The sequence below is a fragment of the Pezoporus wallicus genome, unplaced genomic scaffold, assembly GCF_028554395.1.
Source record: "Pezoporus wallicus isolate ANWC-B61680 ecotype Strahan unplaced genomic scaffold, APGP_CSIRO_Pwel_v1 contig_6217, whole genome shotgun sequence".
In the NCBI taxonomy this organism is placed as follows: domain Eukaryota; kingdom Metazoa; phylum Chordata; class Aves; order Psittaciformes; family Psittacidae; genus Pezoporus; species Pezoporus wallicus.
Genome location: NW_026637336.1, coordinates 1,063,699 through 1,088,433, shown reverse-complemented (window position 1 = coordinate 1,088,433; position 24,735 = coordinate 1,063,699). Strand labels below are relative to the sequence as shown.

Below are 24,735 nucleotides of genomic sequence, written 5' to 3'. Positions count from 1 at the left end.
TGTCTGTTAATCAGGAATGTAATTAATTTTTGGTGGGAAGGGGGATAAACGACAACTTGCACTTGATTACGGTTTGTTGCTAGAATAACTAAGGAGGTTTTTTGTTCCATGTAATAGGCTGGATGGAAGGAAAACCACGCCACGTTTATGAATGAACTGAAGAATCTTCAGGCTTCAGGACTAACAACCCTTGGTCAGGCACTCAGGTCATCGTTTGACTTGTTAAATCTCAATAGATTAGTGTCTGGAATAGACAACTATGGACAGGTAACAAATCTGTTCGTATTTCTCTGTGGGTTTTGAAATCATAGTGGGGGAGAGATTTCGGTGGTTCAGGTTTGGGTTTGCTTTTCACTTTTTCTTTCAAAGGTTGCATAGGTGGGTGTTAAAACTTGAGCTCTGAACTGTTTTTTTCTCTACTGAACATACCCTGGAACACACTAGAGGGGAGATTTAGATTACATATTGGGAAGAAGTCCTTCCCTGTGAGGGTGCTGAGGCGCTGGCACAGGGTGCCCAGAGAAGCTGTGGCTGCCCCATCCCTGGCAGTGTTCAAGGCCAGGTTGGATGGGGCTTGGATCAAGCTGCTCTAGAGGAAGGTGTCCCTGCCTGTGACAGGGACTTGGAGCTGGATGAGCTTTGAAGTCCCTTCCATCACAAACCAGTCTCTCTATGGTACTAGTACCTTTTTCCTTACTGAACTGCAAAGAAAGTAGTATAAATGACCCTGACTGTTGATGCACAGTTGCTGTATGGGAGTATGGACAGTGGATGGCAGCGAATCTGCTTTGCAGTTTTGCATTATCTGTAGTTCATGTCCTGACTTCCCCTCTCTCATTTGAAGGGACCTGTTAAAAGTCCTCTGTTTTTTGCCCCTGATGTCATGAAATTGAGTTCTCTGTACTATTAATTTATGTACCACTTTTGTGGCCTAGAGGGGTTTGGGCCCATAACTGGAGGAAAAAGACTAGTAACTCTAAACCTATCTTTATGGGGAGTGTGTGTGAGTGCCCAGAGTAGCACATCCTGCATAGCTCTGTATGGCTCCACACCTCCTGAAAGAAGATTACAGGACTGTTTTGAGACATTGCTCATCTTACTGTTTATTTTATACGGACAAAAATACAAGCCTATAAGTGAGTGTTAAGGTTACTCTCGGCATTCCTTTGCTTCTGTCTCTAGGGAAGGAATCCATTCTTTTTGGAGCCATCTATTTTGATTACCATCACGGATGGAAACAAGCTGACAAATACAGCTGGAGTTCAAGAGGAGGTAAACTTGTATTAAGTTCTTTGGAGTTAGGATCTTGCAAGTTGGTGCTATGCTGAGATGAATATTAATTGTTTTTTCTTTCCAATGGTACTTCTGCTTCATCAGCCTGTTTTATAGAGAACAGAAGCTAGCTATGCTCTAATTGCCCAACCCCATAATTCATAGCCCTATGGGTTTCCAGACCATTAACTTCAGATAAATGAGTTGATAGGAGAGAAATGGGGTCCTTTACAGGGTAATGAATGAATTTGGATATGATGTTTTTAGACGGTTTGTCAAATACTTAAAAATATTCTCCAATCTTTCTTTTCCCAGCTTCATCTTCCGTTGAACTCTCCTTTGCCTGGAAGTGAACTAACCAAAGAACCATTTCGTTGGGATCAAAGGCTGTTTGCTCTGGTGCTGCGTTTGCCAGGAGCTGCATCTGCTGAACCAGAGCAGCTTGGGAGTGTGCCTACTGATGAATCTGCTATCACACAGATGTGTGAAGTTACAGGAGGTAACTAGATGTTACTTTGGGTTACATTTAGCATCTGCCTTGAAATATTTCTTCAGTTAGAGTTGGACGTCGCCTCTTGCTGTTCTCTCCATCTGAACTATTCGCTATGTGGTGCTTTTTGAGCTTGGTTTCCAGCAGCACACGAGAACTTGAAAATAAAGCAATATTTCAGACCTAGAAATGAGAACATTTTCTTAATGCACCAGTAGGAGGCATTGGAAAACGTCTTAGATTGTCCTTCCAGAGTTTGGCTTTGCTCGGTCAGGAGATTGCTGAACTCAGTAGGACAGGTATTACCGAGATGTTCATTCTGCTGCAGGGCTCATTTAATCTTAAAAGAGTGAGTTCTGGAGCCTGTTGCTTGAGATGTTGATCAGATTTTACTTTAATTGGTGGTTAGTCTGTGGGAGAGGGAGATTCGGGTGTGTGTAGGAGTTGGTAAGGTTTAGGCAGACAAAAGCAGATAGATTACATAGACTGTAGTGTGTGTATGTATGTGTGTGTGTGAAATTGGGTGTTCCTAAGGGTCTTCATAAGCTTGGCCTTGAGCCAGCCTGATTTAGCCTTAATGGCCTTTTTTGTGTAGTGAATAAAAGCTCAGTAGAAGTTGGTGGTTCTTCTCCCCTCTCAGGTTGTACTGCATTTGAAAAGTATATTTTGCCTTTTCCATTACCTTATACAAAGTTTGTTGTTGCTATTTTAGGTAAAACTGGCTTACGTCAGAAACCATCTTCCTTAATTAAGATGACTCAAAACTGGCTTTCATGTTTTGCCTCTGTCATTTCTCTCTTGCGTAGGTCGTTCTTACTGTGTTCGGACACAAAGAATGTTGAATCAGTGTTTAGAATCTCTAGTTCAAAAAGTCCAAAGTGGAGTTGTTATTAACTTTGAAAAGTCAGGACCAGATCCAGCTCCTATTGGAGAAGGTACAGTAACTCGTTTTGCTTCCCTTCATGTTCAAGAGGGGGTCTGTATGCATGTAAATACCCCTCATTTCCCTGTTCTTCCTACTAGGATGCAGGATGCATCAGATGACTACTACATTTGATAAAAGCCCTTAAGCTCATATGCTTGAGTGACAGTGCTCTGGTATCTCTTTAAATACCCCAAATCATAATGGATGTGCTGTTCATAGCTTCTGAGTAGTTTTATGTTCGTGTTTAGTCTTGTCTTTGTTACATTTTCACAAGTGTTAGCTTGATCCTGAATAAGTTAAATGGTGCCGTAAGTTTGCGTATCTTTGTATGGATGATGTGCCTGCTTGCCAGCTGTCATCTTAACCTCTGTTTTTGTCCACTGAGGAAAGTGAATGCTTGGAGGAAGTAGTAAAGTTTGAATTAGCGTTGTCAAAACTTGGGTTTAAAGTAATGAAATCCAGGACTGGTGTATTTAAACACTTGAACATCTCTAAAGTATCTCAGTGCTTAATTTTCCGTACATTGTCATTCTGCTGGTTGATCACTGCACACAGTAAGTTTGTTGAATGTTCTGAGCTGCAAGTGAAAAGCTGCATGCAAACCCCAAGGCATTATTTTGCTAGTTGTAAGGGAAGTGCAGGGAAGACAAAAATGCTCTCTGAACGTGGAGTGGTTTTTCACATCTGCAGAAATTCATGGCTGAAAACGAGGAGAGAGCTGACCAGTTCATATTTAGGAAATGAAGATGTTCTGGAACGTCAGAAACGTAATAGCTTTTAGGATTCCCTGAGCATCCAAGCATAGCCAGCTTGATTCCTGCTGTCATTTTTGAATCACCTTTTTTCTTGCTGTATATATTTCTTTTCTCCTTTTGCTTATTTAAATGTCATTTTACTGGAAGGCTCTCCTAGAAAGGTTGGCAGGACAGCCAATTCCTCTGTCTCTGTTGGCCCAAATGCTCTCCTGTGTGGCAAAATGACTGGTGAAACCTTCTCTTGTTTTGGTCACATTTAAATGGTGATATAGTGTTGGCATGAATGTATAAATACCAAGACTTCCCATCCTCATGCGAATTGAAAGTCCTAGACTAGATAGAAATCAAATGGGATTTACCCAAGCTATAAAAGTCTTTGTGTGTATAATGATGAGAAACCAAACTGTTGTGTAACTGAAAGGTGGTTTCCGTAGTACTACTGGCCAGCTAGCTAAAGCAATAAAACTCAGTAATGTAGAATCTCTTTAAAAAGAAGATGAATCTTTAAATGGGTGATCTCTGCTATGCTGTTTGCTTTGAAAACTAATGGTCAGGCTCTGTACGGCTACAAAACTCTTGTCTTCAGTGTGCAGGGGGAAGCACTGCAGAGCACACTTGGGGTAGCCAGTGGGGTTTAAATGGGCTGTGAATCGTTACTGCTTAAAACCGAGACAAAAGCCAGTCCTGCAGGATGCATCCAGCTTCTCCATGAAACTTCACTTTCAGTTCCCACTAATGGCAGCATCAGTCAGGGAGTTTTGTATGCCATGTGGAAAGACTGTACATGTGAAGGATTAGTCTTTGCAGGTGCAGCAGGACTAGAAACAACAGGCTTGTTGCTTATCAGATCTGTATCAACCTCCTAAGCTTAAGCAAAAGCCTTTTCCATACTGTGCCAGTGTGCTGTGCTGCACTCATTGTCTAATGACTGTGCCACGGGAGCAGAAGGGTAGATATGAGCAAATGTGACCTTTACTCCTCAGATGACGCTGTTCTACATTTTGATCCTTAAAGTTTTCTCAACCACTGACGTAAAGATCTGTAATGAAACATAGTATTGGTTGCTGATACTGAGAGACAAATGCATGTGGCTTTTTATTTTCCTTTCTGTTGTTATTTTGCTTTCTTTAAATTGTAGATGGACTTGTTGATTCATCCAGGCCCATCAATTCATTTGCTTCTCAACCGTGGCATAGTTGTCATAAACTCATTTACGTCCGGCCTAACCCCAAAACGGGGGTTCCTGTGGGGCACTGGCCAATCCCAGAATCTTTTTGGCCTGATCAGAATTCACCAACACTGGTAAGTAAAATACGAACTGAAAGAAGGATTCTCCACCTAATGAAACAGGCTGGAAACTGAATACTACAGAAGTTTCTCTTCTTACGTATTTACTAATGTCATCTGTCTTTTGCTTTACCAAGGTAGTTAAAATGGTTCTTAACACAGAATGGCATAATAACATAGATACTGTATGCTATGATGGTTTTTGCATCTGGAAGGTTTACTTCCATGTATATGAGGAGTTCATTTGGTAAATGTTTTTTAAAAGATGATGAAATTTAACTGTAAAATACTTCACGTACCACAAATCATAGGGAGCCTATTACATTTTAATCAAACCTTTATAAAATGCATTTAGATGGAAAAAGGAGTATTTAGTTTTCATAGCTCATCAGCCATGTTTTCCGTCAGTTTTACTTCACGTATAGACTCTTCCTTCACTAGCAGGAAGAAATAAAACTGAAACAGAAGAGCTGACTCCCTCAGAAAGTGAGGAGGAAACAGCATTCATTTCTCCTTTGCTCAGTGAAATGATCATGCATTTGGCATGCTTTACTTGCCTTTCTAAACATCTCCTGTTAGGCATGTTCTGTTTCTGTACTCTGCAAGTACTCAAGGTCCCGTTTGTCCATCTTATCCCCTGATTCAAGAGGAACATAAAAATCAGACTTGCAGGGAATCTCTTGAGATATCATTCGTGAAGTGAGTGCAGTTTCACATCTGTGATTCTGTGAACATCAAGCTGGGAAGCAGAGTTGAAGTCTTCTTTAAGCCACCTATCCGTGTTGTTACGGGTTAATACAGAGGCTTTAAAATATGAACATGAAGAGCTGACTATTAACCATGTTTTTCTCTTGGTGGGAACAATGTGTGTATCAGTGTGTGGCTTCGTTTATATTTAGTGAATCTATATTGTGTTGCAAGTGCTTGCATCTTTTTCTCTATTAAAGAAGATTGTGGAAACTGATTGTTTAAGGCCATAGGATAGTAAAATATCTGCCTGAGTCTTTGTAAGAGAACTGATTTGATTGCAGTAAATACCGTACAGTTGATGTGCTTTTTCCCCTTCCTTTCAGCCTCCACGCACAGCTCACCCCATTGTGAGGTTCTCCTGTGTTGATTGTGAGCCAATGGTAATAGACAAGCTTCCTTTTGACAAGTATGAGCTTGAGCCTTCACCCCTAACACAATACATCTTGGAACGAAAGTCTCCTCATACCTGCTGGCAGGTATTTGCCCTTTATTTGATTTGAGAAATGTAATGGGTATCCTGAGGTACTCTTGTCTTTGGGGAATTGGGGTCTGGTTGTACACTGCAGTTGGTAAGAAACATGTCAAGGTTTCAGTTACCTCCTTTCTAGTAGAATTACGAGGAGTCAGAATGAGCATTCCCTCTATAGACTTTGTAATCTCATTTAGTTCTCTTTCTGGGTCCATCTCATTTTGCTAAGAAATGTGTCCTGCAGGTTCCACTTTCAGCTAAATTGAAAGCTCTCTGTAGGCTTCCATTTGCTTACAGAGAAAGCCAAGCAGTAGTTTCCATCACTTATTTTGTCTACAGCTGCAAATAATGGGAATTGCTGCTGATCTTGGTGACTAAATTGAAGAGGTCTAAGTTCTGTTGCAGAAATCATTTGTCACTTGATCCTTTTTGTGTTTTTTGAATATGTGACTCGTTTCTGCATCCTTTGTGAAATAAGGTTTCTAATTCCCTTCTCAATGGTGTTCTTGTAAAGAATAGCCCAATATCTTCACCAAGAATTTGCTTAGTAGGATACTTTAGGTGGAAAGATGGGCTTGAAGGTGTTTCTTTGTGTTTCTGTTTCCCTAATAAATATTACAACTTCACTGAAAATATAAGACAGATATTCAGAAGAAAAAGCAACATTGATTTTAATAAACTAATTTCAGAATGTCGTAGAATCATAGAATAGTCAGGGTTGGAAAGGACCTTAAGATCATCCAGTTCCAACCCCTCTGCCATGGGCAGGGACACCTCACACTAAACCATCTTACCCAGGGCTTCGTCCAGCCTGGCCTTGAACACTGCCAGGGATGGAGCATTCACAACCTCCCTGGGCAACCCATTCCAGTGCCTCACCACCCTCACAGGAAAGAACTTCTTCCTTATATCCAATCTAAACTTCCCGTTTCAGTTTTAACCCGTTACCCCTTGTCCTGTCACTACAGTCCCTAATGAAGAGTCCCTCCCCAGCATCCCTGTAGGCCCCCTTTAATGTCCTTTAAGCATTCATAGAAATGTTGTTTGCTTAATTTCAAAGGACTCTGCTGTTGAGCAAAAACTGCTTTTCCTCTCCCAGCTACGTATCAAACCCTTCCAGACTTAGAGGAACAGGCTCATTGTCATAGCAACCATGTAACAAATGCAGTTCCTTAGGCCCTGAAATAAAAATAGAGGGGAAAACCACTTCTTTTTTTACTGCAGGATTTACCTTTTTAATTTGAGGAAAGCTATTTTTGGTTAGATGATGGTTATTTTGACTGTCTCAGTAAGAATATGTATCATCTTCATACTGTGGAAGTAATAGTTTACATGTATTGCTTTTCAGTGTTAATACGCCCATGCGTATGTATGTGTGTGTATATATATATATATATATACACGCACACTTTAAAATGTCAGTGTTAATGCTGGTGCTTGGCATGATTAAAAGATGTTGCTTGAATATTTGTTTTGCTTAAATTCTGTGCTTTAGAAATTTTACCTTTCTTAGTGTTTTTATTCGTGTTATTTTATGAGTCAGAAGGCTGGTTTTAAATAGATTGGTTTTGAACATACCTTCAGCAGATCCCCCCTAATCTATGTTAGATGCTTTGGGAAGCTTTTCAGAGCATCATGTCAAAGTAGTTTCACTGAAGCACTAAAGGTTATAGACTGTGAGGTGCATTTCCACAGTGGCTGGGGGTACACTAAATGTATGTCTCTATTTTGTGACCAGGGGACATAAGTTCATACCCATCCTGATGTGTGCAACCTCAAACTTGGCTGTTCCTGATAATTTGCTATCTTAATGCAATTGGATCGAGGTTGATTTTGATCTTTAAATGTCTCATGTTTAATACCCTTCATGTTCTTCTAATGCAGTGATCTCTCTTATTCTTTGTCAGGTGTTTGTGAGTAGCAGTGGAAAATACAGCGAACTTGGCCATCCTTTTGGGTATTTAAAAGCAAGCACTACTTTAACCTGTGTAAACCTCTTTGTGATGCCTTACAACTATCCTGTTTTACTTCCCTTGTTAGGTAGGTAATCTATTTACGTTGCACTGCCAATGCAGCTACTTCAGAGTAAAAGCAAAACAATAATGGTTGGTGTTCTGCCTTAGTTTGAGGCATTATAAACTAATGGAGATCAGAGAGTAGAGAATGTTGCAAACTCTTTAACATAATTTGGGAGGAGAGGATTTTCATACCCCCTCTCCCTTTTTTTCTCTCCAGCAGAGGAGGAGAGCTACCTGCTTCCAGTGCATGTTTGATGCTGTTCACCTCCTAGACACATAGCCTCTTCCTTAACCTGGAGTAAGCTTCAACCTCCATTCTTTTCCCTCATTTAGGGGCTGGTGTATCCAGGTTTTGCAGTTGCTCCTGTAGCAGCTAATTTTTTACTGGAAGATCAGATGCAATGTTTGTCATGGGTGTTGGGAAGAGGGAATTCCCTGGCGCAGTTTAGAGCAGTAGGAAGGAATTGAGCACTGAACCAGTCTCACTTCTTCCCTGCCCAAAGGACCAGTGGCTTTTTTTCCCCTTTCACTCCCACAGTGAAATGCTTTCTACAGGAAAGATGGTATGAAAAGGTGCTGTATGAATAACTGCCATGATAATTGTGGCTATGAGGGTTCTGGCCTAAAGGTGATGGCAGAGAGAAGAGTTTCCTGGGTGCTGTGAACCTTTTTAGTTGCAGATGCTGTAAGGCTTTTTTGTTCTGTTTTATTTTGTGGGGGTGTTTAGTAATACTGAGTGGAGGTCAAAGGATTAACATTGGCTCTGACTGCCTTACACAGGATTTTTTCATTCGTATCTAGGAAAAACCCCACAGCACATTTCAGGAATGTTTTTTCATGATCCTGGTCATAACCAACGGCAGAAATCTGTGTTTGTCTCTTACAGCCATCCATGTAGCCTAATAATTGTCCCAGAGCGTGCAAGTAGGATACATTTAGACTAAATCAGAGCTTCTGTACGTTTGTGACTACTGAATTACTGCAGCAGATCCACTACCTGAACAGCCATCACTGATCCTGAATGAATTCCCCTGTTCATTTTGAGCTGACATTTGCAGTTCTGCTGTGTCTTCCCTGGCAGCTCTTTGTCTTCCCCCTGCCTTTTTTTGCAGGGCTGTAAAGCTATTTGTACTCTGTTTTCAGTATGTGTAGTGCTATTCTGCAGTTACTCACCTGGTTATCCCACATCTTGCATTCCTGATGGCACTCTAAAGGAAGATGCAGAGCTTCTCAGTTGCCCCAGTTGTAAAGTGAATGTTTTCTTTAGAATGCAAATACTGTGCGTTCGGTATTGTTAACACAGACACAAAGTGGTACATTCAGATCTCCTTCCAGGACTTTGCTTATCCTTGGTCTCTAAGGCATGGTGGAATTCAGTTCTGTGGGATATACATAAAGCATGGAAGCAGATCTGGCCCCTTTCCTGTTTAGCAGCACAGAAAATGGCTAAGATATCTGTTAAATTATTGGTAGGTGTTTAAAAAACACTGTGTTTGTCTCTGTAGATAGGTAGTTTCTGTTTTTAAACACTTCCTTTGTGTCTGTCTTCACACGTAGCAAGAGCAGATGCTGATGTTCAGCAGAGGGCTGATTTGAGCATGCCTCATCTGGATTACAAAGGATGTGGAGCTTCCAAGCCCAGGAGAAATCGGCCATTACCACCCATACTGCTGCATCAGTGTGGTTCTTGTCCCTGCCCGTGACAGGGGATTGGAACTGGATGAGCTTTAAGGTCCCTTCCAACCCAGACCAGTCTGGGATTCTGTGATTCAAGTGGCTGCTTCCCTACTGGTAGAATATTGTGTTGGAGGACTGGGACTTAGCTGTTCCATCTAGTGATTATTTCAGACAAAGCCAAACCCACTTTCAGGTGGCTTGTGTGTGTTCAGCCTTACAAACAGAGAGTAAGATGCTTAAGAATGTTTTCTTTTTCCATGAATTTTTGTTTTCCTCCTGCATTCTTGAGCAGTTTTAATTCTGGTTTTGGAAAATAGTTGAAGATACAGCCCTAAAAGACAGGTAAGATAGCTATGCATGAGGAAGCTTGCAGGCGGTACCTGAGCAAACTGAACCAAGGTGTAGTGCTCTGGGACTGACAGAGGTAACTTGTACCACATCCTATAGGTTTGGTGATTCCTTATCTTGGTTTTTGCAAGATTGGCTTTGGGAATGCCATAGCCTCTCCTAGGTTGTAACTTAATGGGTCTGCTTTTAAAATCTGAAGCTTTGTATGGAAAGGAGCCAGGTAATGAGCCTTGATAGAGCAGTGGATCCCCACAGTCCACGTGTTAACCTGACACATGCACTGCGTTTTGCTCAGTGAGGCAGGCTTCTGAAGACAGAACATCTCACAGACAGACAGATGCTCACTACTTTTTGCTGAGGACATTTGGCCCACATGTTACAGACATTTCCTCTTGAAGCTTTGTTGCCTTTAACTGATACTAGCAAAGCTCTAGTCCTTCAGATACCGGTCTGTTTAAAACCAATTGTACAGCCAAGTCCCTAAAGTAGACTTCAGTGAGGGGATAGAGAGCTTAGCAGAGATGAGGCATACTTCTCCGTGCTCCTGCCTTGCCAAGATGTTTCCTCAGCATCATCACAAGTTGTGAATGCTCCATCCCTGGCAGTGCTCAAGGCCAGGCTTGGAGCAACCTGCTCTAGTGGAAGGTGTCCCTGTCTGTGGCATGGGGCTGGAGCTGGATGATCTTTCAAGTCCCTTCCTACCTAAACCAGTGCGGGGTTCTGTGATCTTTGCTGTGTTAGTGAGAGTGCCACTGCTGGGTGATAGAAGTGATTGTATTCATTGCGAGTGTCAGCAGGAGCGGCGATGAAATGACAGGTACCATGACAAGGTGGTCCTTACCCTTTCTTTGTGGGTCTAAACATGCAGAAGGATGAGCATCGCCAAGATGTCTGCCCCTGAAGGACTTCAGCATGGACAGTTGCTCCCCCTGAGACAGCCTGCAAGTAATGGTTTAATCTTCTGGAAACCAAGGGCTGGCTTTCCCACAAATGTGACCACAGCAGTGCTGTGGGAGGGAGAGCCAAACAGCTTGTATCAGTGGAAAAGAGTGCCAAAATACCTTCTTTTAATGGTGGCTACCACTGTACATTATTTCTAGCTAGATGGCTTGCAGGGAAGGATACTGCTTTCTGTGAATGTAAAATCATGGCTCTCTACTGCTTAAAACAAAGCATTAAAGTGCAGAGGCATTAGAAAGCTCAGGGAATTACAGGAGTCAGCAGGGGATGGTGGTGTGCTTGCTCAGGTGGAATTTAATGAATAGTGATTTAAAAACCAGTGTAAGTTTTACATTGGGTTGCATGGTACAAGCTGTCACTCAGAACCAGGCACTTGTCACATGAACTGTTCTTGTAATTAGGCTCCAGCTGAACTGCTGAGCTCTTCTTAAATTACCTTTCTTAACTGTTCACCGAGATTGAAAGTGCATCAGGCCCCCTTCGGTAGCACTGGGATTCAACGTGTGCATTGGTATCCTGTTTATCACAGTTTGCTTGTTCTGTACATTCATCTGAAGCGGATAAAGGCTTTGCAACACAGTTTGAAATTCATTGGTCTGTCTGTGGGTTTATCTGATCTCTTGAGTTGTTGCAACTTGTGGCCCTTCCCCAGTGGTTTTTGATACCATGTTCTTAATTACCCAGTGCTTTCTGAGTTTAGAAGTGAAAACTCTGCAGTCAGTGGCCTATACAAAGAGCAGCATCTGAAAATGAGTAGGTTGGATTAAAACTAATTTATGCAAGGATTTTTTTTTTTTTCAATACTTTTGGATGTTACCTACAGAAGTTTGGTATTTAATCTATGAAAGACATAGTTAAGTGTGTTACTATTTGCTTATTGATACAAGTGGTTATGTGCAGCCCCGAGCACAGCGGGGAAAGCACATTTCCAGTGCCTGTGTTGCAATCTGCTGACAGTGTATGTCTCAAACTCTCACAGTAGAGGCAGGTAAGGTGTTGATGGTGATGTTCTCTCTGAAACGTGGGGCTGTGTTTACCACCATGACTGTCTCCCTTGTAGAGGGTAGGAGTGCCTGCAGTGAGTGTGTGCTGTGGGGAGGTTCTCGCTTTAAGCAGATAAATCTTTGCTTAGATCTGAGCACTTCTTACTTGAAGAGCAGAGATCAGGGATGTGTTTTTGTGGTTGACATCCCGGAGTGCAGCTGTGCTGTGGATTAGGAGTCACAGCCAGTTGAGCATTAGGAAGGCCTCTGCCATTTAAGAGTGGCTGTTGCAGTTGAGCTGCAGGGGTTATGTACTGCTACAACCTTCACAGTGCAGTGAGGCAGTAATAAAGTGCTGATAAGGGGTTTAAGGTTAGAGCTGTACTCATAAGCAACTCATAGCTCATAAATCCATACTATAATACTGAACGTTTTACATTGCATTTTTTCCTTTCATTGTGAATTTTGGGAGCAGGAATATAGTTTAACTTTCGTTTTGCTGTGAAAAGCTAATAGGCCTGTAAGATAAGAATGGATGCTATTTTATATTTGCCATATGTCATGATACCATCACAAGTTCTTTTGGGTAATAGTGCTAAGCATGTGGTGTACTGAGATTTGAAATGGAATTGTAACTTGTCCTCTCAAATTCCACCCCACTTCCTTCAGGACAGGGAAAAGAACAAGTAGCATCTATAGTGTGTTCCTTATATATGAGACAGAACTCATTTAGATTGGAAAATACCTGAAATCAAGTATGCTTTGACTATGAGAACTGGGGAAATGGTCTCTTAACATCTGTTTGGTTTGTGCAGAATACTCTGCAAGTCAAATTTCCTTCTCCAAATCTATCTTCATGAAAGCTCAAGCTGAAGAAACCAATTTCCTTGCTGCATCTGTCTTTCGCACACCCTCTTCTGTGCATCTGTCTCCTGCAGCTCTCCCCAGTTAGTTCCTGGACATCCCTTTCTCCAGTGCTGCATATCTTTCCCTTCGCCTCACTTTGCCTTGCTTAAGGAGAAACCTGATTTCCATTGATTATCCATGATTTCAGAGAATAAATTGCAGGATACTGTGGTGATGTTTTAGAGATCACTGTTACAGTTTATAGCATGTGCAGCAAATGCTGCAACTCAGTGATTCCTAACAGCACTATGCACACCTCTAGTGTGAGCAAGGTATTTCTGAACCAGTATCCAAAGGAAATAATGTGCCTGGTTGCCCATCTCTTAAAGGGCAGCAGTTTTTGTAGCTAATGGCTGTCTCTGTATCAGAGGGAGAGCTTGCTGCTGTGGCAGGAGGCAGGCAGTGTGGCTGCAAAGCTGACCAGAGGGATTCCCTGCTCTGATTTATTCATTGTTCTTTCCCTTTCATGCTCCAAAATGCTCTTCCTGGAGACCAGAATACCTCATACAGGTGGAACAAAGCAAAGCTGGGCTGAAAATGGAAATTGAACCAAATAAGTGTTGTTTGGTTAAATCAGATACAGGGAGTCCCTGACGATGCAGGAAAGAGGCAAGGGAGGTGATCTCTTGCACCTTCCATGCTGCTAGGGGTTGTGTGGTTTGAGTCTGGTGTACCTTGTAAGTTTGCCTGTAATGAGGACTTGTCCATTGCAGCTAGGATTGGGGATCCACAATGCTTCAAACCTGAGGTTAAGAACAGTTTTTGGGGGGAAGCCCCACCGGGAGATGGGTGGAGGGAGGAGAAAAAGGGGGGTTGGAAGTTGGCACATTGAATTTTGGATAACACGAATGGTCTGGGATGGTATAAATGAAACATTCTTCTGTTGTTTTCCTTGTTGCAGATGACTTGTTTAAGGTTCACAAACTTAAGCCAAATCTGAAGTGGCGACAGGCTTTTGACAACTACTTAAAAACAATGCCTCCTTACTACTTACTGGTATGTTCCTCTACTCATTTCATCCTCCTGGGTATAATGGCTGGTGTCACCAGAGTCCTGTGCATCAGACCTCTTCCTAGTAAACTTGATGCAATTATGATGACATTTTAGGTAGTAAACATTTTGCTTTGTAGAGGTATGTAGATCAGTTCAAATATGTAGTAGTAAATACATTTGTAGTAATATTGAGTAATAGTAACTGTATTCAGATAGTAGATGTATTTTCTGTTCATTAAATATTAAATAAGCTTTGATCTAAAATACTCGATGGTTCAGAGAAACCCAATTTGGCATTATTTTTGTAACTTGAGAAGGAAAATGCAGATTTATTTGTTCATTAATGTGGGTGGCGTGCTAGAACTTGGGAAGCTGATACCAAGAGAACTGCCTGGGCTAAATAGAGGGTGGCGGGAGGCACCTTTTACATGTAGCTTGGACAATGCACCTCAAGATGGACTTGCATCATCCCGGCTATTCTGGTACTGAGCCTTTGAGTGGAAATTGCCAGTGGCACCACTCTGTGTGGTGTCTTGGTAATGTGGCATAATGTCCATTGCGTGCTAGTTAGACTACCAAACTCATGTCACATGTTATCTGAATAGACTTGAATTTTAGTGGCCAAAAGTGGAAAAGCTAGAGCACTGATCTGTGTGCCTTAGCTTCCTGTAATTGAGCTTATCAATTTTCTTTTTAAATACTTCTTCTCTTACTATTGTGTATTTTGTTTTCCTTATAGCCATTAAAGAAAGCCCTAAGGATGATGGGAGCTCCAAATCTGATATCAGATAATTTAGATTGTGGACTTAGTTACAGTGTTATCTCTTACCTTAAAAAACTCAGCCAACAGGTAGTATTGATAAAACCTTTGCAATTAGAAGTGCGTTGATTATTTAGTTTGTGGTAATCTCATTATAAAGCAGTTAAATCCCTGTGGGAGTTCATATGGGTGTACAGCAAATACTATAATTGAAGACTGGGGAGCATTTCCACTGCAAATACGGGTGAATCCAGAGTGGTTCTGTAGCCAGTGATTGTGCCTTCTGTAAGTGGTGGAGGGGAGCACAAAGGAGACCTGTTCAACTATGTTTTAAGTATCTACTAAATCTTTAAGGTCCAAAGATGATCACTAATTGGATTACTGACTCCTCTTGCCATCCTTCTTCACAGCTGAAGTCAGAGGCTTGCTCTGTCTCATGTTTATTTCCACATGTGCCTTGGCAATGTGTGTGCTGCAAAAGAAGTGAATGTTCTTGTCCATGGGGAACGAAATCATAGCTCAAGCTTTATATCTGAGCTTCCTGTTTCCTTCGGGTCAAATGTATTCTATGTGTTAAACATGACCTGCTGGGAAATAGAATCACAGAATGATTTGGGTTGGAAGGGACCTTAAAGCTCCTCCAGCTCCAACCCCTGCCACGGGCAGGGACACCTTCCACTAGAGCAGCTTGCTCCAAGCCCCTGTGTCCAACTTGGCCTTGAGCCCTTGAAGACTTCCAATAGTCTTACATATCTTTTTTCTCCTTGTTGAGAATGCCATTTCAGGTGTAACTGTCAGAAAGCCATGCCTCCTCAGCACAAATGGTTCTTCTGACAGTAGTTTAATGTCTAGAAGTCAGTGGGGAAGCAGTGCAGCCTTTATAATTACAAAGGAAAAAATCCTCCTCCTTAAAGAATGCACAAAATACGTTCCAAAAGCCTCTGAATGCCCGAGTGACTATTAGACATCAAACTTCTGTGATATATAACTTAATGATATCCAAATTCCCATTACATATCTGCAATATGGAGTTGGAATGGCTTGAGATGGCTTCTGTGGTTTTCACAGACATTCTTAGCACATGAAACAGTGTCAATGTGCTGGATGCATTATAAGCTCCTGTATAGGGACAGGCAGTTCCAGAACGATGCTGTGCTCCTGCTGTCCTGACACTCAGAGTTTCCCACTGATAATGAAGCAAACCCTGCAGAGGATGAGAGCTGGGGGAAGTGGGTTGCAGTCACTGTGGGGTTTGGGGTTTTGGTTGGTTGGGGTGCTTGTGGAGGTGTTGCAAGTGGGTGAAAGTCTTCCTTTGCTACAGTTAAAGCTGAATACAGTGAAGTTATCTGTAGCTGTAATAAGAAATCTCTGCTAATTTGAGAAGTAATATGGTTTTGGAAACTTACTGAATAAAATGATTTCTCTCCCTTATCTTGTTGCAAACATACAGTGCAAACCTTAGCTTGTCTAGGTGGTTTCAATAATAAAACCTGAAATAATGTTACTGTATCTGAGTAATACTGTTGGTTTAGATGCAACTTTACAGTAACCTAAGGCATCCCACCTGTCCCACCTTCCTTTTTCCTTATTTTTTCCCCTTTCCCTTGAAAGATGATTCTTTAGGGACACAAAAAATGAGACTTTTAGCAAAATCAGGGATATTCACAGATCTCCTACTGGCATGTTAATGTAGATACACTGGCTAAATGGCTTTCCCATATGTTAGCACATTAGGATTTCTTTCTACTTGAGATTTAATCTATGTAATCCAATATATCCCGGGGTAGGTAGTTCTCCTGTTTGTTGAGCAGTTGGGAATTAAATTCATAGTTTGATTCTGTTAATGTACTGTGTTTTATACTGGAAATGTGCAATTCCTGCTGATAACTCATGGTGTGATTCCATTTTAGACAAAAATAGAGTCGGAACGGATAATAGGTTCAGTGGGTAAGAAAGTACCACAAGAAATTGGAATAAAAGTGAAAAACCACTCCAGTGGCCTCTCCTTGGTACACAGTAGGGATTTTAAGCAGCTGCTGCAAGGGATCACTGGGGAATCTCCACTGAGACTGGCGGAAATGAACGTTAAAGAATTCGCTGGCTTCCACATAGGACTGTTAAACAAGGTAAACACAGAGTGATCGTGCATGATTAAGCAGTTAACTTCATCTGTTCTCAATGGGTAACTTTTATGGACTTAGTGCAGAGGAAGGAAGGGAGTGCTTTCACTGAGGCGTGAAGAATGCAGCGTAGGCATAAATGGTGAGAAGAGTAAATGCACATTTTGCACTTGCTTTTGGGACTGTTTGGAAATGCCACAGTAGTAAACAGAGATAAGTGTTTTAAGTGACAATCCCTGCTTGTGGTGTTCCTCAGGACTTAACATGCTTGGCCTTGATGAAACTGGAAGTACTAGTGCACAGTAAGGTCTTGTTGAAAAGACAGCCATTGAGTCCGCTCTGTCCTGTTGTGAGGCTCTGAAGTGACTTCAGGATAATGAACAGCTAACATTATTACAGCTCATAGAGGAATTTCTCCTTGCATGAGAACTGACTGGTTAACTGAAAGTTCCTTGTTTTGTGTTAAAACTAGGATTTGAAGCCTCAGGCATTCAGAAATGCCTATGATATTCCTCGTCGCAGTCTTCTGGACCAGCTCACTAGAATGAGAACCAATCTTCTGAAAACACACAGGCTTATCTTGGGGCAGGATGAAGGTAAGGAGCCACTGTCGTTGTTCAGCAGTCGGGAGAGAGAACAGCTTTTTGTTTCTTTTATTCCCTGAAACAGCATTTTCTGCCCTCACTCTGGGAGCAGATATGGACATTGCATCATTTGCTGACTCTCAGTCCATGCCCTTTTGACTCTGAAGGGGAAAGAAGGAAACTTTTGCTTTGGGTCATGCAAGATGTCATCTTGCTTTGAATGTTAAAAAGAAGTTTTGTGGGAGAGCTTTCCTGTACACTGGGGTTCAGTAGGTGTGGGCTTTATAGCCATAAAGCAGAGAGGAGCTTCTTTTGGTTTACCTTTGTTGGGTGCTAGTAGTCTAAAGCTGCAGTTGTTAGCATAGAGACTGAAGTTGCTTTTGTTTCATTCTTCCATCATTTAAGCTCAGCTCTTGCCAGCCTTATTTCTAAAGCTGTGGTCTCCAGCTCTTCCTCCATAGTGAGAAGAAATGGTCATTTCTAGTTCTTAAATGCTAGCACTTGCAATTAAAATGCTTGAAGTTTGTATTGCCTTAGTTTTAAGGTAGACTCTAAAGTAAGATCTCTCTTGTTCTGTTGCAGACTGCCTTCACAGTGTTCCTGTTGCTCAAATGGGGAATTATCAGGAATACCTGAAAATGATGCCTTCACCCCTTCGGGAGATTGACCCAGACCAACCAAAAAGACTTCATACGTTTGGCAATCCATTTAAACAGGACAAGAAGGTAGGAGTTGCCATGCTGTTACACCTTGACTTGAAATCATTTGGGAGTAGAATTTCTCTCTCACAACTGCAGTGTGTTGCTAACCTGTGTAGCTCTTGTGTCATCTGAGGACAGGATTGCTGCCTTTCACGTGGTTCAGGTGAAATGTGTGAAGGATCATGCTGGTGTGGCACTGCTCTGTCTCTGGTTACAGTGTACATTAGGTAACTCTGTTCCAAGAGCTGTAAAGCGTTTGGAAAGCCACCTGAGTTTTAGCACAGAGGAGCTTGTTTCATCAGTTCATTGATGGAGTCATTTCTCTTATGTACTGTTCTTAAAACTTGGGGGTGTTTTTTCCCTTTTCAGGGTATGATGATAGATGAAGCAGATGAATTTGTTGCTGGGCCTCAGAATAAGATCAAGCGTCCTGGAGAGCTCAACACTCCAGCATCACTGAAGAGAAGGCGAAGCATGTCACCACTGCTGAGACGGCCACAGTCACCGCCTGTCGTCACCAACCACGTTGGTGGGAAAGGGCCACCATCTGCTGCTGGATCCCCATCCTATCCGAACCTCAAAGGTGTCCCAGCAAATAAAGGTATGTTGAGTTGTAGTGCAGCAGCCTGCACGCTCACAAATGATTTAAAAAGAAAGCAAAGCACTCTTGTGTGCCTTCTGAGCTGATTCAGTGCTTTATAAAGCTTATGCTTTAGTGTGCAGTAGGACTGAGTTGCTTTTGTTGGCCTAGATAAACAGGCTGCTGCTATAGCTAATGAAGACTGGAATTAAAAAGCGAAAATGGTGGCTTCATGATAGTGAGATGAGGTGGTAACAGTCTGAAGGGAAGTGTTCCTTTGGTCACCTCAGGTATTGGAGAGTTGTCCAGCACTGTCACATCACTGTGTGCTACTTCAGACATGAAAGGATCCAGAACTACTTCCTTTTGTGCGTTTTTGATCTTGTAGTTACACACTAGTAAGATACCTGTGTTTAATTTATAGATACCAATAACAGTGTTGTCCAGGATGGCAATGGAGAGAAGAAAGCAGAGAACTGTCAGTCACTGGAAAAGCAGATGGATGGCTTACCTGTGCCAATGGGTCCTTCGGTTCCAGCTGCTACGGGAGAGGATGAAGTATTACCCAATGACTTGGACTCTCTACCTGTTGAATTCAATTGTTTAAGTGAAGATGGATTGGATCATAAACCTGGTCCCAACGCACTTGTTCGAGGGCCTCTAAATTGCAGCGTGCCTGGGGAGGACCAAAAACGGGCCATGGAGTCTACTTCAGAGTCGGTGCCAAATTCATTTAAGATAACCCCTATGATGCTGGAGGGAAACAATGCTGATATCAAAATTAAAGTGATGAGAGAGGTTCGCAAACCTGGAAGAAGTAAGTTGGATTTCCTGTGTGGGTGTGTGTTTTTTATTAATGTGTTATGTATGGTGTTATTCCTAGAAATAAGGAGCTATTTTTAGTCCACGTACAACTTCAGATGTTGAGTCATTTCTGGTTGTTGCATGTGAGCAATGGAGGGGCAGAAAATGAAGCAAGTTCGTAAACACTGGTGGGCAAGTGAGTTGTAGTTCAGCCAGCAGGGCTTGGGAAGTTGAGTGCCAAGTGACCTTGTTTGCCCTTGAAGATAGGTTAACTGGTGTAAAAGGTACCCTGTGAAAGCAGAGCTTTTGGTTTGGTTCCTGATGATCTAATGAGATGAGATGCTCCGCCTTAGGCTGCCCTGCTCCTTGTGTGTGCGTAGTGTACTTTGTTGCTCTGTGCCCCTCAAAGCTTCCTTTGGAAGGCAAAGACACATGTAGCTACAAGGGTCCATCTTGGAATATGTTCCAAAGGGAATCTTAAAAGTATCACTTTGCCATTAACTGTTTTACTTTGGGAGACAGTGTAATTACTGATGGAAACTGTTGCAAATGCTTAAGAACTGAGGACTTGCTATTGCTTTTTTCCTTTTTCCTGTAAGGTTTGATAACCCCTCAAAATCTAAACTGTTGTGAGGAAAAGTAACTTCCCTCCTCATCTTTTGTTACATGCTTTGCCTGTACTTGTGTACAGGCTCAAAATCAAAACACTAACCTGAAACTCCAACCGATGTATGTGCTGTAGGGTTTGCCAATGGCAGATGTCCCATATATGCTCTGTGTCTGAGTGCATTATCTCTACAAATTATACTATTGGCTCTTTCCCTAATGCATTGTCAAGTGCCAGTAATCAGTATAATGGAGTGTTCTTAACTCTTCTGGCTTTCTGATCTTGGATTGCTTGCCCATACTTAGTATTTTGAGGTCTATAATCATTGTGGCAGACAGATGCTGTTGAGAGATGAAGCCATTTTTGTGCTGCATCTGTATTTTATTTTTAGGATGGTTGAAAACTTCTTATTTAGGTATGTCTTTGCTTCCTGTTTTTGCAAGGTCGGCTCATCTAATCCTATACCAAATTCATGTCTAGGAAGTGGTGCTGTAGAGTAAAATAGTACTATGTTCACTGTGAGTCACCTTTCTTGCTGCAGAGTTCAGGCAGGAGGCAGAAGCAGCAGCCATGGGGATAGGACGCTGCTCTCCCTAGCCTGCAGTTTCTAAGGACTGATGTTCCTAGCTGCTGCTCTTAAGGAGAACCTAATTCTTTGGTGCCTCATTTCAGTATCACTTCAGATTACACCTGCTTTGTGTGCATAAAGTTAATGTGAGCTTTTTCTTGCCTTACACAGTCCTGTGGAGCTGGGCTTTGTTTCTTTGTTTGACTGTTAAGTTTTATTGAAAATGCATTTTTCAAGGTTGTTTTTTTTTTTTTAATAAATGGTTGAATTGTTATATTCTTTCTCTTTTTAGACTATGAAAAAATTTTCTCTCTCCTTGAGGAGGTGCAAGGACCTATGGAAATTCAGAAGTATTTCATTGAATTTGCTATCAAGGAAGCAGCAAGGTTTGTACAGATATGAATGACTTATGCTGATTTAGATAAGTAGTAAATCAAACTTTTCCAGTACTAGTAATTTGTTTTCCTTTCTGCTGTATTTCAATTATTATAGTTGTTTTAGTGCTCAAACAACTATTATGTTTTTATAGAGTAAATGTTTTTTTACTTAAAGTTTAAATGTAAACTCCATAGATGGGTTGTTATAGAAGACCAGCCCCAAATTTGAGTGCATTGGGCAAGGGTGGCTGCATTAAATCACATTTTCTGGCCATTCTAATGGCATAAATGAAACGAGCTCTTCCATACTGGGAAAAGAGGATCCCCTGGTAATATGATTCGTTGTGGATGAATAGTCTTAGAACCATAGAATGGTTTGGGTTGGAAGGGACCTTAAGTGCATCCAGTTCCAACCCCCTGCCACGGGCAGGGACCCCTTCCACTAGAGCAGCTTGCTCCAAGCCCCTGTGTCCAACCTGGCCTTGAACACTGCCAGGGATGGGGCAGCCACAGCTTCTCTGGGCACCCTGTGCCAGCGCCTCAGCACCCTCACAGGGAAGAGCTTCTGCCTTATATCTGACCTGAACTTGCCCTGTTTCAGTTTAAACCCATCAGCCCTTGTCCTGTCTTGAGTTGTTCAACTGTGTTCTTGGAAGATGCAAACTGAAATTGCTCTCCCTTTCTTCTTCAGGTTTAAAAAACGGGTCTTAATACAACACTTAGAGAGAATACTAGAGGAACTAGAGTTCAACAGCCTACCCAACAGAGTTAATCATGTCAACAGTAGATAATAATGTACCAGCCGGACGGATATGGACCAGGAATGAGTTTGCTGTGCCGCAGAAGAGTGGAAGAGGATGTCGCTGCCGCCCTCACCATCTTGGCAGTCAAGTGATTTTACTGTCACAGTCTGAGAAGAAGCAGTGGAGCTTTAACTTTAAGAACCTCTATCGGCAGAAGCTGGGCTATAACCTTAAGGATTTGCTATGAAAGGTGTGGCTTTTTTCCTGTGGAGGGTGCTATTTGCTCAACAGGCTGAAGAAAATACCCATTGCTGCCCCTCCTGCAGGTGATGAGAATTTACTCATTTGAACGCTGTCATTAGACATTTACGTGCTATAGGCAGCAGGTTGCACTAAAAATGGGGCACTGTCAAATGCACACACTGTCTGCATCGTGGAGAGAGCCCGTGTTCCCAAAAAAAAACCCTCCCAGAAACACCTGCACTGGTAAAATTGCATGTTGCCACCACAGAGACAAGGGTCTTGTTCCCAAGAACTGCTAGCCATGCCTTTAAACTTGAGATTCAGTGTAGATTGAGAGTAAAGAAACTGCTATTGTGTTAATGAAAGCTAAAGACAGCCCTGTGACTGTTACCACCCGCTGGTCACTAAACAATCTACCTCAGACTCTCTTCTGTTTTGTCTGCAGACAAAGTGCACCTGAGGCTTCCCAGGTCCCCGACTTCAGTTCTCTTTCATCCTGTGAGGAGGACGGAGACTCTTCAGGTGGCCTTGGCACACGCTGTGCTTTGGAAGCACTAAAAGGAAACGCTTTTAACAAACCGTGTATTTTAATGTTCATACAAAAGAGATTATTTTGAACAGTATTGTTACCAGATCACTAATTTGCTATTTTAACTGTATAAATTTTTTTGGAACATATGTATATATAAAATAAACCATTTTATTAATTTTTAAGAAGCGCTCATCTGAGGAGTCTGTAGCGGGCAGCACCGAGTTCCTCCACTTGTCTGTTACCGACAGACTGCGAGTGGTTTCGTACCACCAGTGAGCAGTTGCACTGCAGCCCCACCTGGTCTTGCACGCCCTCAAACACAGCCTGTGGTGGGAGATGCAGGATGCGTTTGCACCCTGGAGTACCTGCTCCGTCGCTCAGCTCAGCCTGCGTGGGGTGCAGGTTTTCGCTCAGTGTTAAAGGTTCCAGTTTAGCAAACCTTTGGTTTACCTGAGCTGGTGTCCTCTCCTCCGTTCCTCTAACTCTTTTATCCAAAGGTAACTTTATTATCACAAAACATAAAGAAGACTGGAGCAGCTCCATGTAATGATTTTTCTTTTCCTTTAAAGCAGTACCCTGCGGTAGTAAGCGGCTCTTCTGATAATTGTGTGTTTTCAGTTGTTCGCTCCTAACATCCTCTAACAGCTTTCTTTTAAAGACAGGTTGAAGTTGTGCTCATGTTTACTAGCTCTTCACCTCCTACTGCAAGTATCCTGGGGGTTCTGGTTGCCTAGCCAGCAGGCAAGAGGCAGGGAAACAGCGTTCAGCTGGTGAGCCTGTACTTCTCCATTCCTACAGGTATTTTTAGGACTAGCCAGCCTGTGAGACAGCTTTTCCATCCGCTCTCAAGCAGTGGCCTTGTTTCTCTGGAAGATGCAGTTCAAGCATTGGGATTATACCAGTGAAATTCAAGAAGGAAATGAAATCCAGCAACAGCAAATCTCTGTGGCGGTGTTACGTGAATGAAGTGACCTAAGGAAAGGCATTAGTGTAAACCTGCCCTCATTCTTCTCCTAAAAACAACTTACTCATCCGTAGACTTAAAGAAAAATTGACACAGAAAATACCTTGGAATGATACAAAGGGAGATTCATTCCTTCAAAACTTAATGTGGAAGCTGTACGTCACCATGATAGGCCTCCCATGCCTAATGTTGGATTCTTACAAGGGAGTTTATTTACAGAGGGTCAGATACACTGTGCATACCTCACTTTAAAAGAGGCTGGTTGCATGCATCGTGTTGCATGTAACAGGCTATTTTTGCAGTGGTACTGGTAAGAGGAGACAGCTTTCTTCCATAGAGTTAATGGCTATTTAGTTTTCTTTCCTGATTCCAGACACTCACTTGCTGATAGTGTGTCTGAGGAGGGGCTGAGGTTTTAACCACTGACCTTCTTAGGATGCAAACCTGCTCTTTTGACGTGATGCAGTTGGCTGACAAATTAGCTACAGGAAACTGGTGCCTTTCATTGTCTGGAATCTTCTATCTCAGAAATCAGTCCATGCAAGTAGAAGCAGTGAGAGTTTTCCCTTACCTCACCATTATTTGAGCTGAAGAAATTGAAATTGGCCTCAGAATATTAGAAGGGAAGAAACCTTGTGGTGAACTGGATGTGAGTTTTCATAAGAAGAGGTGAAGATAAAGGAGCAATGGTAATTCATCTGAGTGCACACAGCCCTGTGTCCCACATGGAACACAAAAGGAACATTGCTGAAGAAGCAGAAAATGCCCACAACCATGTTAAGGAGAATCTTAATGGAGACAGTTCATTGCAAGACAAATTGCTGTGTTGGATCTGGTGGAACATGCATTGAACAAACACAGCACAAGCCTCGAATGACACCCTTCACTCCAGCGTGCAAGTGGGACGGCCAGGAGAGGTTACACTGGTGTCAGGTCTTGCCTTTCCTGCATGGAGACCATGACCCCAGGGGCAGTGGCTGCGTTCCTGAGCACACGTCCAGTCTGTGTGTGACAGATGAACCTCTGCACAACAGGAGTGCTCCTCAGCAAGGGCCCTGGAGACAGCACGGCTCCACGGACACATATGGATGTGTGGATGGAATCGGGAAAGCTGCACAGGCTTTGCTGAAACTTAGGTTTTTGAGCCTTTATCTAAGGTTGAAATAACTTGGCACAGTTAAACTGGAATGTTGGCTGTTTCCTGTAAGGAGCATTGTTTAGCAATCTGAACTAACAAATGAAGTGCTTATTCCTGCCATGAGCAGAAGGATTGTGTGAGACTTTGGAGTCTGGATACCTGTATATATGCGTTTCCTGAC

At 42.3% G+C, this 24,735-nt stretch overlaps 1 protein-coding gene across 4 annotated transcripts; it reads left to right on the top strand.

Moving 5' to 3' along the window:
• LOC130596862 (integrator complex subunit 6-like) lies at positions 1 to 22,498 on the top strand. 4 transcript variants are annotated; one of them, XR_008971627.1, is made up of 17 exons: positions 1 to 267; positions 1,183 to 1,272; positions 1,588 to 1,771; positions 2,569 to 2,697; positions 4,581 to 4,744; positions 5,803 to 5,955; positions 7,856 to 7,988; positions 13,742 to 13,836; positions 14,573 to 14,683; positions 16,504 to 16,719; positions 17,186 to 17,309; positions 17,880 to 18,022; positions 18,368 to 18,599; positions 19,003 to 19,395; positions 20,850 to 20,943; positions 21,626 to 21,927; positions 22,366 to 22,498. XR_008971627.1 is itself a non-coding variant. In XM_057404881.1 (16 exons), the coding sequence occupies exons 1-16, from the start codon at positions 148 to 150 to the stop codon at positions 21,723 to 21,725; spliced, it is 2,481 nt and encodes an 826-aa protein (XP_057260864.1). In that variant the 5' UTR covers positions 1 to 147; the 3' UTR covers positions 21,726 to 22,498. The 4 variants fall into 4 exon arrangements, 2 of the variants coding, with proteins under 2 accessions (XP_057260864.1, XP_057260865.1); XR_008971626.1 differs by having other exon boundaries at positions 21,626 to 22,003; XM_057404881.1 differs by having other exon boundaries at positions 21,626 to 22,498.
• The last annotated feature ends 2,237 nt before the right edge of the window (positions 22,499 to 24,735 follow it).

Bases quoted from the DNA above. Each gene is read 5' to 3' on its own strand.
- LOC130596862 (XM_057404881.1), top strand. From the start codon at position 148: ATGAATGAACTGAAGAATCTTCAGGCTTCAGGACTAACAACCCTTGGT. The intron at 268-1,182 runs GTAACAAATCTG...TTCTGTCTCTAG, and splicing joins GAATAGACAACTATGGACAG to GGAAGGAATCCATTCTTTTT. The intron at 17,310-17,879 runs GTAAGGAGCCAC...GTTCTGTTGCAG, and splicing joins TATCTTGGGGCAGGATGAAG to ACTGCCTTCACAGTGTTCCT.